The 15,791-nt window shown below is 39.8% G+C and overlaps 1 protein-coding gene across 1 annotated transcript in view; it reads left to right on the top strand.

Annotated features, from left to right (window-relative positions):
* TTC17 (tetratricopeptide repeat domain 17) overlaps positions 1 to 15,791 on the top strand; it is a gene marked incomplete at its 5' end in the record, with an annotated part of 50,625 nt that overhangs the window by 32,368 nt on the left and 2,466 nt on the right. Inside the window, 8 exon segments of the mRNA XM_088525929.1 lie at positions 6,047 to 6,220; positions 7,448 to 7,701; positions 8,460 to 8,622; positions 9,275 to 9,395; positions 9,733 to 9,892; positions 10,370 to 10,453; positions 12,224 to 12,343; positions 14,510 to 14,653. Coding sequence (XP_088382055.1) covers positions 6,047 to 6,220; positions 7,448 to 7,701; positions 8,460 to 8,622; positions 9,275 to 9,395; positions 9,733 to 9,892; positions 10,370 to 10,453; positions 12,224 to 12,343; positions 14,510 to 14,653 — 1,220 coding nt within the window.

Below are 15,791 nucleotides of genomic sequence, written 5' to 3'. Positions count from 1 at the left end.
TAATTTCATAAACAACTTCTTAGTAGAGTTGAGCAGATGGAATTGGTGACTTGCTGAAAGAGAAGAACATGGAAGAGAGGAACATGTGGCCATGAATGAGAGAACTGCTGATGCATAGTTTAGTCTCATTAACAACTTACCAGCATCTTGAAAGCTGTATTCACTTGGCTTGAATTTGAGAACTTGTAAAGTGGTGATGTGTAGCCTCATCCTTGTGTAGCCTCATTCTGTTATGAGTCATGTTGAGTTTGCCTCAACGCAGCATGCGGTGCCATGTACTTGGATTGAAATGAGCACTGCATGCTGAGCCATGGAGTGCCAGGCACTTAACTACCCCTGGTCTGTCTGCTTTATCGATTTGTTTTCCCTTCTAAGCTTGGTTGTCTAGTTCAGGTGAGATTCGTTTGCGCTGTGTTTTGAGTGTCCTCAAAGCTTTATATCTATCATACTTTCCGGTACTAGTGACTGAAACTAGGACAGTTTGAAGTTTCCCTAGAGAAAGAAATTGATGCTTCTTAAAACTAGCAGTTTTGGGGAAACCAAGAATTCTTGTAAAAATATGTAGTCTTTCTGTAGGTACTGTTTTATAGCTTTGTTGCTATTATAGTACTAGCAGGAAAATGTTTTCCTTATGAATGTTAAACTAGGGCGACTTGCATTATTGTCATCTTCTGCTTTCTGCAGTAGTTCCTTTCTTGGACTCTAGAGGAGGATAATCCAAGTCTGCTTGTTGTTTATTACTCCCTCAAAACAATGACTGCTTTTGACTGTGTTTTTCTAACAGTGGAAATTCTGTTCCTTCTTGGACTTGTCTGTCAGACAAAATGCTACGTATGTAAAAGCTGGCATAGTCTAATATAGGGCCTACTGCTTGAGTAGTCAAGGCCTGATTTTGGTGTTTGAATGTTTGAATCTGCTTTGATCATCAGTTAGCAAGGAAACTACACAGATATCTATCGCAGACAAATCAATAATCTGTTGTGGTTTAGATGTTCATCCAGTCTCATTGAGCAGTGTCACCTAGGAAAGAGAAGTGCTATAGACAGGTAAACATAAATACAAGCCATCAAAAATATTTTCTTTAAAAAAGAATCTGTATGAAATCAGGTCATTGTGGAGTACTGTAGGTGCAAACAAGCAGGGTGATAGTTCAGCCGTGCACACATAGAAACATTACGTGGCATTGCAGTGCCATCCTGTATATAAGCAGAAGTATAAAAGGTTATTAGTAGCTCATCAGGGCATTAATTAATTTTTTTAGGGTTCAGCCACACAATGCCCTTACCCTTGGATGGGTTACTCTTATACTTGGTCCCTTTTAACCTTGTGCATAGGCGTCATAGGATCCAACAGGCAGGACTGCAAAATATTTAGGGCTTGTGAGGTAGAAGGTATAGGGCTTGTGAGGTAGAAGGTATAGGGCTTGTGAGGAAGGAAGACTTACTGCTTTACAGGTGAATATAAATAACAGTTCATAAACTTCTTGGATCATGTGAAAACTTGTCACCTCCTTTAGTTGTGTGAATCTTGTGTCTCACTGCCTCTGTATAAACAGTGGCTAGTGAGGATGAGCAGGTGACTGTTGATACGCTGCTCCTGAAATGTCTACAGGTGAGACTAGCCACCTGCATACAGGCAATAGAACTATTTCCATAGAGCTCCAGGATATGTCATTATTGCTGTAAAAGAAAGAACTGCCTTTACTAAACATTACTGTGAAGAATACTGATTTCTGAAAATGGATTAAAAAAAAAAAAGTTAATTAACATTTAGCTCCTTGGTTTCAGCTTGTTCCATACTCTCATAATTCAGGTATTATGCTGACTTCCAATTCAGGTAGGTAGGTAGGGCTCTGTTCACACATCATTAAGTGACACTTGTTTCTAGATAATTTGCTTTTTGCATGCACTATTTTAAGTCACTGACAGCAAAGCTTCTGTAATCGATGAAGAGATAATCCAGCTTTGCTTATTCCAAAGGATGACAAGAAGTAAATTTTTGTTTCGAAGTAGTTTTTTTGCTCTTGTAACTTCTAAATATATGCCTTCCAAATTAAGGAAATGAGTTTGTCTCATTATATGAAACTAAGAGCCAGTTTTGTTTGTTCTTAACACGTTGGAACATGAGGATAGAGATTAGGGTTTGGGAGTACTTTGGCTTGCCAGCACTGCACTGGCAGTCAGAGAATAAAAGTCAGGACAAACTCTGTGCCCTGGGCGCATAATTTATTCTCTTTGCTTTTTCCATATTTTTTGCATTTCTTTCCTTCCCCTGGATAAGTTTTCTGCCCAAGGGTGTAGATTTACATAAATTGATTAAAAAAAAATTGCTCTTTAAAAACTAAATAAAGACAAATCTATCCCCAAAAGCTTTACAGAGCTGTCATTCTGGTCAGACTTGTGTAATATTAAAAGCATTTAAGTGTAACAAAGGGCTATAATCATCATATCCAAGTGTGACCTTTCTGGAAAGCGCAGCAATATAAAATATGGTTCAGAATAAGTATAGTTACCCCTTCAGTGATGGGACAAGTCTTGGACTTTGATTTCTTCTTGACTTTTCTATTATTTGTCCTTATTTACCACAAAAATCAACACTGTACACTTTTTTTTCTATTAATCATCTTCCAACTTAACACTTTTTGGAACCATCCAAATGCCCGTATAATAACTTTTTTGTTTTTTAACTTTACTGACGATGCTAGGTACTGCACCTCCAGAGAAAGTTCAAGAGGAGTCCTGAATATCAAGCAAAAAGATGAATAATAGATGGAATGGGTAAACTAGCAGATTTTTTTTTTCATTTAAAGTATATGTTGCACTAGTATTGTACAAGTGCAAACACACTGGCCTGCCAAAATGCAAAAGATTTAAATATACAATAGTGTTTGCTTTTAATCTTTAAGGCCTCCATTCTTAGAAATGCAGTAGAATTTGTGTTTGCTTTTCCTATCCATTGGGCTTACTTTGCAAGTTAGGAACTCTTTATTTTTTTCCCCTCCTGGTTTCTGCATTAGTCAGGTGCAGCCAGGCTATTTATGCATATTCATAAAATTCATTTCCATCACACAAGTAGGGATGCAGATTACCACATGTATGCAGTATCTTCTCTTTGAGATGCACCTTTGAGTTTCCCTGACTGGAGCATAATGACCGAGTCTGATAATACACAGGATAGGACAGTATCTAGTTCACTTTTCTGCAGAGCTGAGAAAGCTCAGAGAATCAACAGGAAAAAGTGGCAGCAGCTGCTCACAAAAAATAGTGAACCATCTTAAATTTTCGTGGTAGAGTGAGCTGAATGGCTGAAAGTACCGTGAAGCAGTTCTAGACTTAAATTTTTGTTAGTTGTCGTATCGTTGTGTCAGGCCTTTGCACCCAAAATACAGGTATGCAGGTCTGGACAGCCAGGATGTGTGTGAAAAGCTAATAAATATTATATAACTGAGCATTTGTATGGGGACTGTATCTTTTGTTCCGCACACAACTTACTGTGTGCGAGTGCTGCAGTGATACAGGTCATGTCCTGCAGTGAATGTTCCTGGGGCTTGGGGCCTTGCTCCTTGCATCCTAGTCTTACACTCCCATGTTGCATTCTTGCTAGTTGTTCTTCAGGCATCCAGCAGATACAACCTATAAACTCTGGCTTGCCATGTTTCAATGCAACCAGCTTCATGATCCTCTCATCAAAGATCTTAAAATGTCTTTTTTTTTTTTTTTTTTTTTGTGCAACATCGGGCAACTGGAAGCAATAATTTGAAAATATGAGGGCACTCAGGTTTCTGTTTAGCAGCTCTTGCCTCCCAAGAAAGCCAGTACTCTCATCTAGTCTGTTTTTATCTGTCAGTGTTTGTAAATTAATATTAACAAGGTTAGTCTTAAGTAATATCTTAAATGCCTTTATCTTTTCTTCTGCTCATTATGTCTAGCTATTTCTCCTTTTAGTATTTCATCCTAAACTTAAATTAAGAAGTCATTTGTATTGCAACCACTTTTTTTTTGTTTTCCCTTATACTAATGATGAGTTGGCCACCATTCCCTTGGAAGGTCATTGCATGCTAAAGCTGTGCCAGAGTTGCTTCAAAATCATCTTGGTTTTGAGGTCGGGCAAGGGAACTAATTTCAGCTTTTGCGTTCTGTACACACCATCTCTTACAAACATCAAAATAAAGATCTCCATATATTGTAGAAGGAAGTGTTAATGAAACTGGCAGCAGTGGGTGGGATGAGGAGAAAATTAAAGAGAGAGTGAATGGTGGAAGAAGCAGGGAAAGCTAAATATAATGTTATAGCTGATGGCAGAGCAGTTGATGAAGTTTAATTCTGTTTTGTTATTTACTTACCACCTTTTGGGGAAGGTTGTTTGTCTTGCATGCATGAGCACACCTGGACACAAAAAAGAAGAAAACAGGAAATAGTTGTTATAGAGGCTTTATAACTGCAGGATTTTTTGTTTGGTTTTGGTGACGCGCAGGTCTTGTTTTCCTTTCAAGATGTCATTTTGACTGTTGACATATATGGGGGACTTGAGATATTCAGCACTGCTGAAAAATCAGTTCTATATGCAAAAGTGCAGAATATAGAACAAAAAGCTACAATTTCACTTCAGTGAGAATTGGTAGAACGGATTATACTTACATGAGAGTTACAGCCACCTTTTCTTCCTGCTGGCTTTACAGAAAGTAAGGGTTTTTTTTTTCTTTTTCTTTTTTTTTCTTTTTTTTTTTCAGGATGGGATCATTATGTGGCAAAAAAGAGGAGTCAGTGATCTACCGTGTTCGTATTCTTCACGTTTTATTGGAAGAAGTGTTTTCTGTATTCAGTGAGCGAAGCCATTAGCATTCATGAGGGTAGAATGGGGAACATACTTCAGCATCATGCGTTTAATTTTGGCTTTCTTTGATTTGCTACATGTGTCTTAATGCATTTGTGTTTGTAAGCTGTTTTCACTTATGAGTGATCAAGAGGGGAAGAATTTAGAGTAGCAGCTTAGTGCTCTGGGTGTCTATTTTTCTCTTTCACAGCAGACTTCCTCTGTGACCAGAGGAGTGTTCTTGGTCTGTGTCTCAGTTCTGCAGCTGTACAGTGAACTTAGCAGCACCTCCCAGCCTCACATGTGCCATGTTTCTTTACCAATATAGCTTGAGGGTAGATGGCAGAGAACATGTATTTAAACCAAGTCTTGCCATAGAAGACTGACAATTAATTATTAGTAAAGTCTGAGATCTTGAGTGAAAATGTATTTGAGATCAAAAATCTTGTTACAGATTTGCAGCTGATTTAGGTGGCTGGTTGTTATCTGAAAGCTTAACCAAGAGGGTCACTAAAGGATCTCAAAGGGTAGTGTTGTTGTATTGCAAGTCTGATGTATTTTTGTATCTGCTCATTGCTGGGTCTACATTTAAAATCTTCCGACATTATTCCTAGATTTTTGTGTTCAGTAGAATCTGAACATCTAACTTGGCTACTGGGACCAAAATATTGAGGAGTTAAATTTTCAAGTGAATAAATTTCTGATTCTCAGCATAGATTATTCTCAGTGGTTTTTTTTTCTGTTTAATGAGAGAGTTACCTACTTATAACCTGTTTATTGCTGACATGTAGGGTCAGAGCCTGGCAATCTTCTGTCAGCGTGGCTCGGTCGTTCGTCTTTTCATCGTAGGTGCCATGATGCTTATAGTGCTGAAGCGTGGTTCATCTGGCCAGCAAGACCAGGGGTGGTGTAGTGTTGTTATAAGCATGCTTTGGGAATGCTCCCTGGAGTTGTGACCAATATGGGGAGATTTTTGTAGGTACTGTGTAACCTTCCCTCAAAAGATGTTTGATTTTTCTTTTGTTAGTAGTTCAGAGTGTTTCCTGTACCTGTTTCTGATCTGCCTGGTCAAGGAGCACTAAGTATTTTATTTTATTTTATTTATCATTGAACAATATGTTTGATGTCTTACAGAATTGCTATATTAATCTGCATTTAGAAAAACAAGGAGATGGTCTTGCGTTCAGAAGCAAGTGTCTTATGTGGTATGTCTTGGTCAATCTCTCTCCTTCAGGCCACTGTCATGAGAAGAATCCAGATGACGGTCACGATAAGGAGAAGTACTTCAGTGACCCCCATGACTCAGTCACAGCAGTGGCTGGAGAACACCCTGAGGGAGATACAGAGGAAGATCCAGAGGCCCTGACGCAGAGTTCCGTGAGGGATTCTTCCTTCTCAAAGCTGGAAAGTAAGTTAGCCCTGCAATGTAAGTGTTGCCAGATGGGTTGGTTTCTAGGTTTTTCAGAAGAGTAGTCTTCCTCCTTGCTGAGTACTTCACAGTTTTGCTGGGGGGACAGAAAATTCTAACAAAACAGAAAATAATAATTCTTTTGATGCCACTAGGTCACTTTTCTGTCAGACAATTGAAAGGAGCCTGCAGGTTTGCTACAGGTTTGCTCAGTAGCCCAAATATTTGAGTAAATTGGCTACCTTTCATGTATCTTAATATGTATGGACAGAGAAGGAGGTTGTCCTTGGTCCAGTCACCTATTGTTATGCAGCTCAACAGAATATTTTGTTTACCATTTTTGCTCTCCCAAATTAAATAATAAAAGCTTTGAAAAGTTTTGCCACTTCTTTGGTGCTGGGATAAAATATAAATGGGCTTTAACGGAATGATATGCAAGTTGCTTTAGGTATTAGAGCTATAACTGTTAACTTTTAATGTTCCTTAGGCTTGAGCCCTTCATATAGTAAAGGTGAGGAGTTTTCCTCTTTTTCTTAAAATAATGAAATATTAATAGTAGACAGGTAAGTGCCAAAAGGGATCTTGAATTTATTTTGCAGGTTGAAAGGTTAGCATTGTTTCCTTCCAAGATGCGACATTCTTTCCATCTGCCTGTAAAGCAACAAGTAACCCTTAAAACAGATTGTATCCAGTTCACTGTTTTATTCCAAGCTTAACATCAAGATGTATAAAACCAACACATGAAAGGAAAGTTTAAGGCACTTGCCAGGCTAAAGGTTGTAGTTCTTCCTGCAAAACTTTACAAATGCATGTTGCAAGTACCTTGAAAATTTCTATAGTAACTGAGCCAGACAGCACAGTGAGAAAAGCAGCTTCTGTGATTAAGGTTCAGGGAGCTTTATGGCATTTGTAGTGCTCATATGTAAAGAAGAGACAGCACCTGTTTACTTTCTCAAACAGGCAGAACATTTTTGTGGAAAGAAAACTCTTGACAAGGGTCTGGAGGTATTCATTTCTGAACAAACAGCTGATGCTTCTTTGCAGTGGGGAAGTCCGCATTCTTGCAAAGACTCCAGCTTCCCTCTCTTATTTGCAGTGTGCAGTGAGTAGTTGGTGAGGACTGATTTGTGCAAGTGGAAAAGTTAAGACTCAAAAAAAAATGGTATATGGTTTGTGGATGCAACAAGATATGAATTTTTGGTGAGGTTTTATGGTATTTCCTTTTAGACACAGTTGTTGCAGAAAGCAATGGCTCAGAAGGAGTGGAAGGTTTAGAAGGCAACCAGATGTCTGAAGAGATGTTGGCTTTGGTGGATGAATTTGAAAACTCTTGGCCTCAGGAAGCTTTTGAGGGGGCACTGGAGGTAAAAGGCCGTCGGATGGACTTGCAGGGAATCCGGGTCCTAAAGAAGGGGTCTCCAGATGGACTGGCTAGCTCCTGTTTTGGAGACTGCGGTGATGATGATGATGAAGCTGAATGGGTAAGCTTGGCTCAGTTTACCTAAATCTTGTACCACCTTGTTTTTATGGAGGGAAAGACTAGGACAGTTAGTGGGTTTCGTGTGGGAATATGTAGGGGTGTCTCCCTAAAAGAACTAGGTAATGGCTTGGGTACTTTCCACCCCCTAATGGAAAGGCTTCCACATCACCGAAGTAGCAAGAGAGTTTAGGTGCTGAATGATGCTGGGTGCCTCCAAACTTCTGGCCGACAGTAAAGGAGTTGATTTTATAGCTAGGAAGCAAGCAGAGCTTCAGTATGTTTTCCAAATCTTTGCATGTTGTGTAAGCACAGCTTGCTTTGTTAGGACCTCCACATCTGACAGTCTAATTTTTAAAAAATTAAAATAATCGTTGTTATTCTTTAACTGACCTTGCATTTTTCTTCTAGTAGCATGCAGTTATATACAGAGGGGGGGGAAAGCATTTATCCCAAAGTTTGTTACCTGAAAAATAACGAATTATTTATTGTCATCATGTTAACAACAAAACATATGGTGCAAAATAGACTTCAGTTCTCCAGCAGTTAAATCGTTGTGTTTGCATGGTGTGATGTAGAGAGACTGAGCAGGCTTAGAGAATGGCTTGGGAGGGGGCCAGGAGGAAAGCAGGAGGGAGAGGTTTGAGCTGATCTGTAACAGCTCTGAAACTGGTTCTTTGGGGTAGAACAAGTTATGTATTGAAATTGATTGTATTTGTGATGGTTCTTACTGATAACCTTGCTGGTATGGTTCTTGTCTAGATCACTTTCCAGGTTAAACGTTTAAAGAAACCAAAAGCTGAAAGCGTGGATTTACAGGAGCCTGTTGGGAGAAGTGGAGAAGGAACTAATGGAGAAAATGAGAACTTTTACCGAACTGCCTTGGAGATCAGTGGACCAAAGATACCTGCTCCAGGACCAATAGGTAAACTGCTGCTTCTAGAAAAAACAGATTCTCTGCAGCTTTTATTTGGCACTGTTTTATAATATACATAACATGTCTACATAATGAAATAGGCCCTCTAGATGACTATTTGAAAAAAATAGGATTCTCTTCCATCAACACCTTCCTCATGAAAAAAGGCATGACTTTATATGTTGAATAAAGAATTTGTAATTAATTCCTAGAACTTCTGGTGATTAAGTGATAAGAATAGAGCAAGCGTGACCGACATTGTGCAGAGCAAGTAGTAAAGGAGAGATTTTCTTAAGTTATATTTCTTTAAAACTGGATAAGCAGAGAAATTTATCAGATGAGAAGGTGGTCTTTGACACAAATAAAAGACATAATTTAGAAATAAGAGTAGTAAATTTGAGATGGTTTAATAATAATAAAAAAGGCATGTATACTGCTGTAATTGATTTGATGACATTATAAAAGAAAGTTTAGAGACTGACTTCCAGAAGACTGGATTTCCAGAAGAGATAATGAAAAAGACTTTAATACTCTGATTTCTAGCCTGGCTCAGCAAACCTTTTATAATCTAGGAAATGTATCTGCTAGCATAAGGTGTTTTGTAAATCACTATAAAGTGCAATGTCTTTTGCTTCTAGACAACTTTTTTTTTTTGCTCCAGGAAAAAGGCATGATTATCGTAGCCTGGGCTGGCCTAGTCCTGATGAATGTCTGAAACTCCGTAGAGTGGAGCTTACAACTGTAGCAAGCACATGGCTCGCTGTTTCTGCTAAAAATATTGAGTAAGTATTATGTATGTGAACCTTAACTAAATCACTCACAAAAAGGAAGGCAGTTGTGTGGTTTTGGGTGTGTGTAAACTGAAAATTTTAGTGCTCTATTAAAGTAAGTAGGAACTCTGCAAGGATTTTAAGGAATTTTGAAACCATTATGTGGCATTGAATCAGTGGCTTGCCAAGAAGAGTGCAACTCTAGACTGAAGATCCAGTTTCTTGGGCTTCTCAAGCTACTCACATGAGATTCCAACAGGTTCTGGGCAAATTCCTCACTAGGCAATTTTGAAATGACTCTTCCCTTTCCTTTTCCTGGCTGATTCAATTGCTTTTATTACCTTTCTAGCATTACAGAACACATCGATTTTGCCACTCAGCTGCAAGAACCAGCTGTGGAGCCCCTTTGCAACCCCAACCTCCCTGCCAGTATGCACACTTTGGACCACCTGCAAGGCGTCTCAGGTCGGGCAAGCCTGCATTACACTGGAGAGAGTCAGCTGAAAGAGGTATGCCACAATTAAAGGCTGTCACACAAAAAATGCTCCTACCACAGCAAGTTAAAAGTGCATTTAGCTCATTGCCCTGTCTCCAAAAGTGACCTTCAGTGAGTGGACACCTAGAGAAAATTGTAAGAACAGTGGAAACTGTAACTGTAAATTTGAAAGCTTCCAGGATGTTTTCCCAGACTTCTGTGATTTTGTCTGAAGGAAATCCTAAGATAGTGTTAGTATCTTTGTAGATACAGCCTTTAATGGAGGAGTTGGTGAAAGAGAAGTTTGAACATACACAAGCTTTCGATGTTCACAGTATCCTGTGGCATGGAGATGCAATATGTGAAGATGATACTGGCCCAAGAAACACAGTCATGTTTATGTTGGAATGGCTTGGAGTATCTCTTAAAAAGCTGAGGAAAAAGGCAGTCAAGAAAATGGTGTTTCTTACCAGGTTCCATCCTCTGAGCTCTTGTTTTTCCTCTTCACTAGGTGCTACAGAACCTTGGCAAAGACCGATACTCGCCACAGTCATTAGAACAAGTTGGTACTCGAATAGCCAAAGCTTTGGAAAAGGTATGTGTGAATGAGGAAAAGAATGATGTCTGGAGTTAGTGCTCATACCTGACTTGAGAGTCAATCCCATCTCAAACTGTCTGTCTGAAATTCTTGTCTAGAATTGTGTTAGTATTTGGATTTGAGATTTGCAGGCCATTGGACTATGTCTTGTGCCTATGGATGGGAGTCTCGTCTGTCAAATATCTTGCATACCTCTTTACTAAAATCAAAGCTTCTCCAATTTTCTCATACTTCTAGCCTTATGGCATCACCCCTATAGTAAGCAGGGTTTTGAATACACGTGTTGATATGTATTCAACTATTGTAATAGTTTCCCAAAAAACTTGAAATCCAGCACTGTTTTACCTTTCTGCTCTTCTATTCCTTGTTGTGGTATCTCTCAAAGCAGCACAGACTTGAACATTGATTTTGATCTTATGGGTAGTGAGAGTTGAGCTGTAGCTCAAGCCAGTGGCTGTGGTCTCAGTGTGCAGCAGTCAGGTGGGCAACAGCTGCCTCTTTTCTACCTACCTCCTTTTACCATGCGCAGTGCTGAGCTGAAGGGGCATGTCCATTTGGGCAGCTGTAGGACACCATGTGCAAGGCTCACCTGCTCTGCCCACAGAAAACCAGACCTCCTGGCTAGATTGAGGCCAGTGAAGCCTGGAGCTGGAGACAAGGGTAGAGGGACACATTTTTTCCCAGGATTGATCTAGGTAGATAAGATGGAGGGATTGTATGTTACATGCTTACCAAGAGTGAGAAGGATATTCCATACTATTAGAGAAAAGAGGATTCAAGCAAATTAGCTTGGTACCATGGGCCTATTGTGAAGCTTTCTGAAGAACTCACCGAGCTTTGGCACTTAAGGCGATATAGCTTTGTCATTCCTGTAAAGAAATGCTGTTACCATTATACTTACTTCGTAAGATGTAGTATATTTTGCCTCCATATAATACAGTAACTTTTTCCTTCTTGAATGCTACTGTTTTCACTGGAGACAGTCAGCAGGCTTTATTCACATGAGCTGAAAATCTGGTACTAAGAGACCAGAAACAGATTTCCCAATAAGGAGAATTTGTTGGAAATAAAATGCAGTTCTTCAGTATACCAATTTCATTCATTAGTCACAAGAGTTAATCAAACAAATCAAGATGGCTACTTATCTAATTGCATATGTGAGTGTAAACATTCATTTACTTTATCTGAGTCCACAGAATTGAAACATGTAGTATCTTCCATTTGAATTTTGCTCCAGCTGTACACCATATGTACATGGCATGGAGTCAGCCAACTAGAGACACCGAGCTTAATCAGCTAGACGTTCCAGGCTTCTGCTGTGAGCTCCCTCCCAGAGAATCCTCTCTTTACAGTGACTACAGCGAGCCTAAGGAGGCCAGGCTTCTAGCTTAGCTAGCTAAATTTGGTGCCTTAGTTGGCTAGTGTGTGTACACACCCAGATGTTCAGCAGCTGGCAGCTGGTTAGAAACTGTTGGGGCTGCTGGAACTGTCATTACTGTGTAAAGCTTTTTAGCTGCTATTCTCTTCTTCAGAAGATGGTGTTTGCATTTGAGACTTGTGTTTCACTTGGCAATCTCACTGGGCTGGTATTACATATATGCTGTTGGATAAGAAACTACTTTCACTGTTTTGGAGTAGTCTAATGCTATTTTTAAATGTAACATTCTCTAACCAAACTGTGGAGTAAGCTGAAAGAGAGTGGAAGACAGGAAGTCTGTTCACTACAGGTCTGCCCGCCTGATTTTCCTGCTCGCCTTCTCTTGCCAGAACCAGACGTCGTGGGTGCTCTCCAGCATGGCAGCTCTGTACTGGAGGGTGAAGGGCCAGGGCAAGCGGGCGATCGACTGCTTGCGGCAGGCGCTGCACTACGCCCCCCACCACATGAAGGTGCGTGCGCATCCGCTCGCCGCGCGCGCGGGCCGATTGCCCCGGGTACCGCGGCACACGGTGGCACAGGTACCATTAAAGCCAGCCGTGGTGTGTGACGAGTGTGTGTAATGCACCAGGTGCTCACTGGTTGTGGTGGGACTTGGAGTTCTTCGCTACCTGTTTGGTGTGGGCCGTTTCTTAAGAAATTCTGCAAAATGTTTCAGTGGGTTTGACACCTCTCTGCATAATGCAGGCTTGAATTTTCCTTCACCGCATGGGGCTTTCAGTCTTAGTCAGCCTTTGTCTGGACAGGTCTTCGATCTAAAATGGAGGGGGTAAGAAGGGGGGATGTCTTCTTGTTATGCTTTCAAAGAGCAATATCTAAAGGAGTAACTTAAATGCTAAAAAACGGTTTTGAGCTGCGAATCTTACATGCACTCTAGTGCCTGATGTTGTGCATCAGTTTAGTGGAAGGCACAATATTTTGAATCTAATCCTTCCGTTGACTGTTGCAGCTGACTGAAGTGTGTAGTGGCCTGCACTTTGCCATGTGGTACGCTGGCCATTATAATATCTGTGTTAGATACAAAGCTTCCCCCTGCAGCATATGGTGATTGGGGTATAGACTTCTGACTCCACACTGCAAATCTCATTTTGATACCAGAGAGCCAAAATGGGTAGCACTAAACCACTTTTTGGGTCAGTGTCTTAAATCTTTATCAGAAAAATGGGAGACAACATAGTTTACACTGTCAGGATATTATTAGGAGTATTTAGCCATTAACTCTGTAAGAGCCTCAACTAAGGCATGTTTATGTATTCCACTCCACATTTTCTGTGTCCATGTCCTGTAGTCCTGTCTCTTTGCCCTTGTCCTTTAAAGCAGGATAGGGATTGGCGTGCAAGTTGAGTACAGCCACCTTTGGCTTCTTTTGCTGTATTCCTGTTTAACAGGGTTATGGCTCCTCAGAAATGGGGCCCTTAGCTGTAGGACTGGTAGGTGCCGCAGTATGGATTGGAAACTACAGTTTGTTAAAATGATGGTACTGTGGTGCTGTTATCTGGCAATTTGGTGTAGTGCTGCTGGCTTGTGCTCCAAACTCGTGCCTTGTTTTTGTCGTCCATGTTGCAACCATGTGGCCACCAAAGAAAACCTGTACATCTTGTTTGTAAAGATGCAGCTGCAACTTGAACTTAGTTAGCACTTTCTGAACAGCTGTTTTATATTATTCTTTATCCTCCTCTATGGCTTATCCACTCTCTCTACTTTCTCTTACCTTTTCTCATCTGGATAAGAGAGAATTAATTTTCTTGTGGGCTGTTTTTGTCTTTCTGACTTTCACAATATTTGCCTTATAAACCCTGAATGACTTGCATTCTAAAGGGACTCCTTGCCTTGTAGATATCAGCAAGTCAGGGATCAAATGCATCCAAAATTGTCCCATTTGAGGCATCTAAGACTTGATACTAAACAATATGTTGTCCTCTGTAGGTGTAAAGTCCAGCTCCCAGAGGCTTTTTTACAAGTGTCAGGGCTTAGTCAGTCTGACACGGATACAGACTGGAAATCCAGAAAATAAAGAACTACCATCAGGGCAACTTGGGAAAATTTGATTAAGAAGCGTTGGCCAACATCATATAGGGATTCTGTGGCAGAGGCAGGATAAAAAACTGTGCATCGGTTGTGCTAATGGTTAGGCCCTCTTTTTCCACTTTTCTACTTTTATGGAATAGCCAAGGGAGGGTGGGTTATACAAGCAGCTTGTCTTATCTCTTCTTAGGAAACATCTCGTCTCCCTCTCTCTCTCTCTCTTTTTTTTTTTTTATTTTTATTATTTTTTTTTAAGGAGGGTAAACTAATATAATAATACCTAAAATAAATGTATGCGCTAGGACACTAGTGAGTTAACTTTTAAATTATTATCTCTGCAAGACAATCAGTTGAGTAATAGATGTCTCTTGTGAGCAGATGCATGTATAGGAGATTTTTTATTTATGACTTGGGTCCAAACATCATTTTATTATTAAAAATTAAATAAAAATAAAAAGTCTGACTCATTGCTTTCCAAGTGACCAGAGATCGAGTGGAGTGACCAGATGGTGGAGTCTTCTGGCAGTCTTCCTGACCATGAAATAGTTTCAAAGGAAAGAACTTACACTGTGTTTATTGCTCTTCTCTTCTAGGATGTGCCACTAATCAGCCTCGCAAACATCTTTCACAATGCAAAACTCTGGAATGATGCCATCATCGTGGCTACCATGGCAGTGGAAATAGCCCCACACTTCGTGGTTAATCATTTCACCCTGGCAAATGTCTATGTAGCAATGGTGAGTATGCTGTCACCCAGTCATGTGCTGTCTTTAGGTACAAGCAGCATTCAAGAAATAGAGGTAAGGTCACCAAGCAAGAATTTTCTTCTGAATGTGCTTTTTGGAGAGTGTCAATTCTTATTACTCATTTAATATTTGAAGGGCAGTATTTTTTTTATAAGCTGGCTTCACAACGCTGTCAGCAGAGCTTTGTTTAAGACAGTAGCAGACAATTGATAATTTTGGTTGGCTACCTGTCTAAACACAGGATACTTTTATAATACTGGAAAACTGATGGTAAACTGAGTATCTGGCCTATAGAGCTTAATTTAGCATAATGAGTAAAACAGTTCACAATTACCATGAACAAACACAAGTTTAGTTTAGTTTTAATATCTGATTGCTCAACACCCAAAATTTACAGGTCAGATTCAAATTTCTTCCTACTGTCTATGTATTTTAATCTACAATATAGTTTTCAGTTACTTACTCTGAGCCCACGATGTTCATTCCTTTTATCTAACTAATGCTGGACAGGCTCCTGCTTGTTTCGTTCTTAACACTAGCAAGGCCAGGTCCAATATATTGGGAGGATAAAAGAGACACCATTAAACTGAGACATAGTTGATATATTTGTACGTCAAAAGTATTTTCAGTTGTAGCTGTTCCTTTGCACCTCTGTTCTTCTTTTAGCACTTGTTATAGATTTGTGCTTAATGTTTTGCTCCTCTTGTAGAGGGGATCGCAATGATTACAGGGGAGGTTGAGCAGGTAATTGTGTATTATGGCTATTGGAGTAGGGTTGAAAAGAGTAAAATGTGCAGTGCTGTCAGATGCACAATGGGAACTGAAGGCAGGCATGACTTCATTCTATTAACGTATTTCTTGTGGCAGTAGCTTGAAAGAAATGAAGTAGAAGCTGGATGGTTGAGTTACCAGTGTGTGTGTTTTTTTTTTTTTTTTTTTTTTTTTAAGTCTGTCTATGGATAACTTCCTTTTCCCCAGATCTGAGAGATTTCTCAAGGAAACCATATATTCATTATTTGAAATGTGTGTAGCAATAGGACAAAATTCATCTTCTGAATCAAATTATACTAAAAGTGGCTAATTTATTTCATATTTCATCTGCTATATTTGAGAGCTAAATCTGACCAGT

The sequence above is a fragment of the Tinamus guttatus genome, unplaced genomic scaffold (assembly GCF_059628265.1).
Source record: "Tinamus guttatus ecotype Peru unplaced genomic scaffold, ASM5962826v1 Tinamus_guttatus_pri_ptg000240l, whole genome shotgun sequence".
In the NCBI taxonomy this organism is placed as follows: Eukaryota; Metazoa; Chordata; class Aves; order Tinamiformes; family Tinamidae; genus Tinamus; species Tinamus guttatus.
The sequence above is the reverse complement of the archived record's forward strand: the minus strand, read 5'-3'. Positions and strand labels throughout refer to the sequence as shown.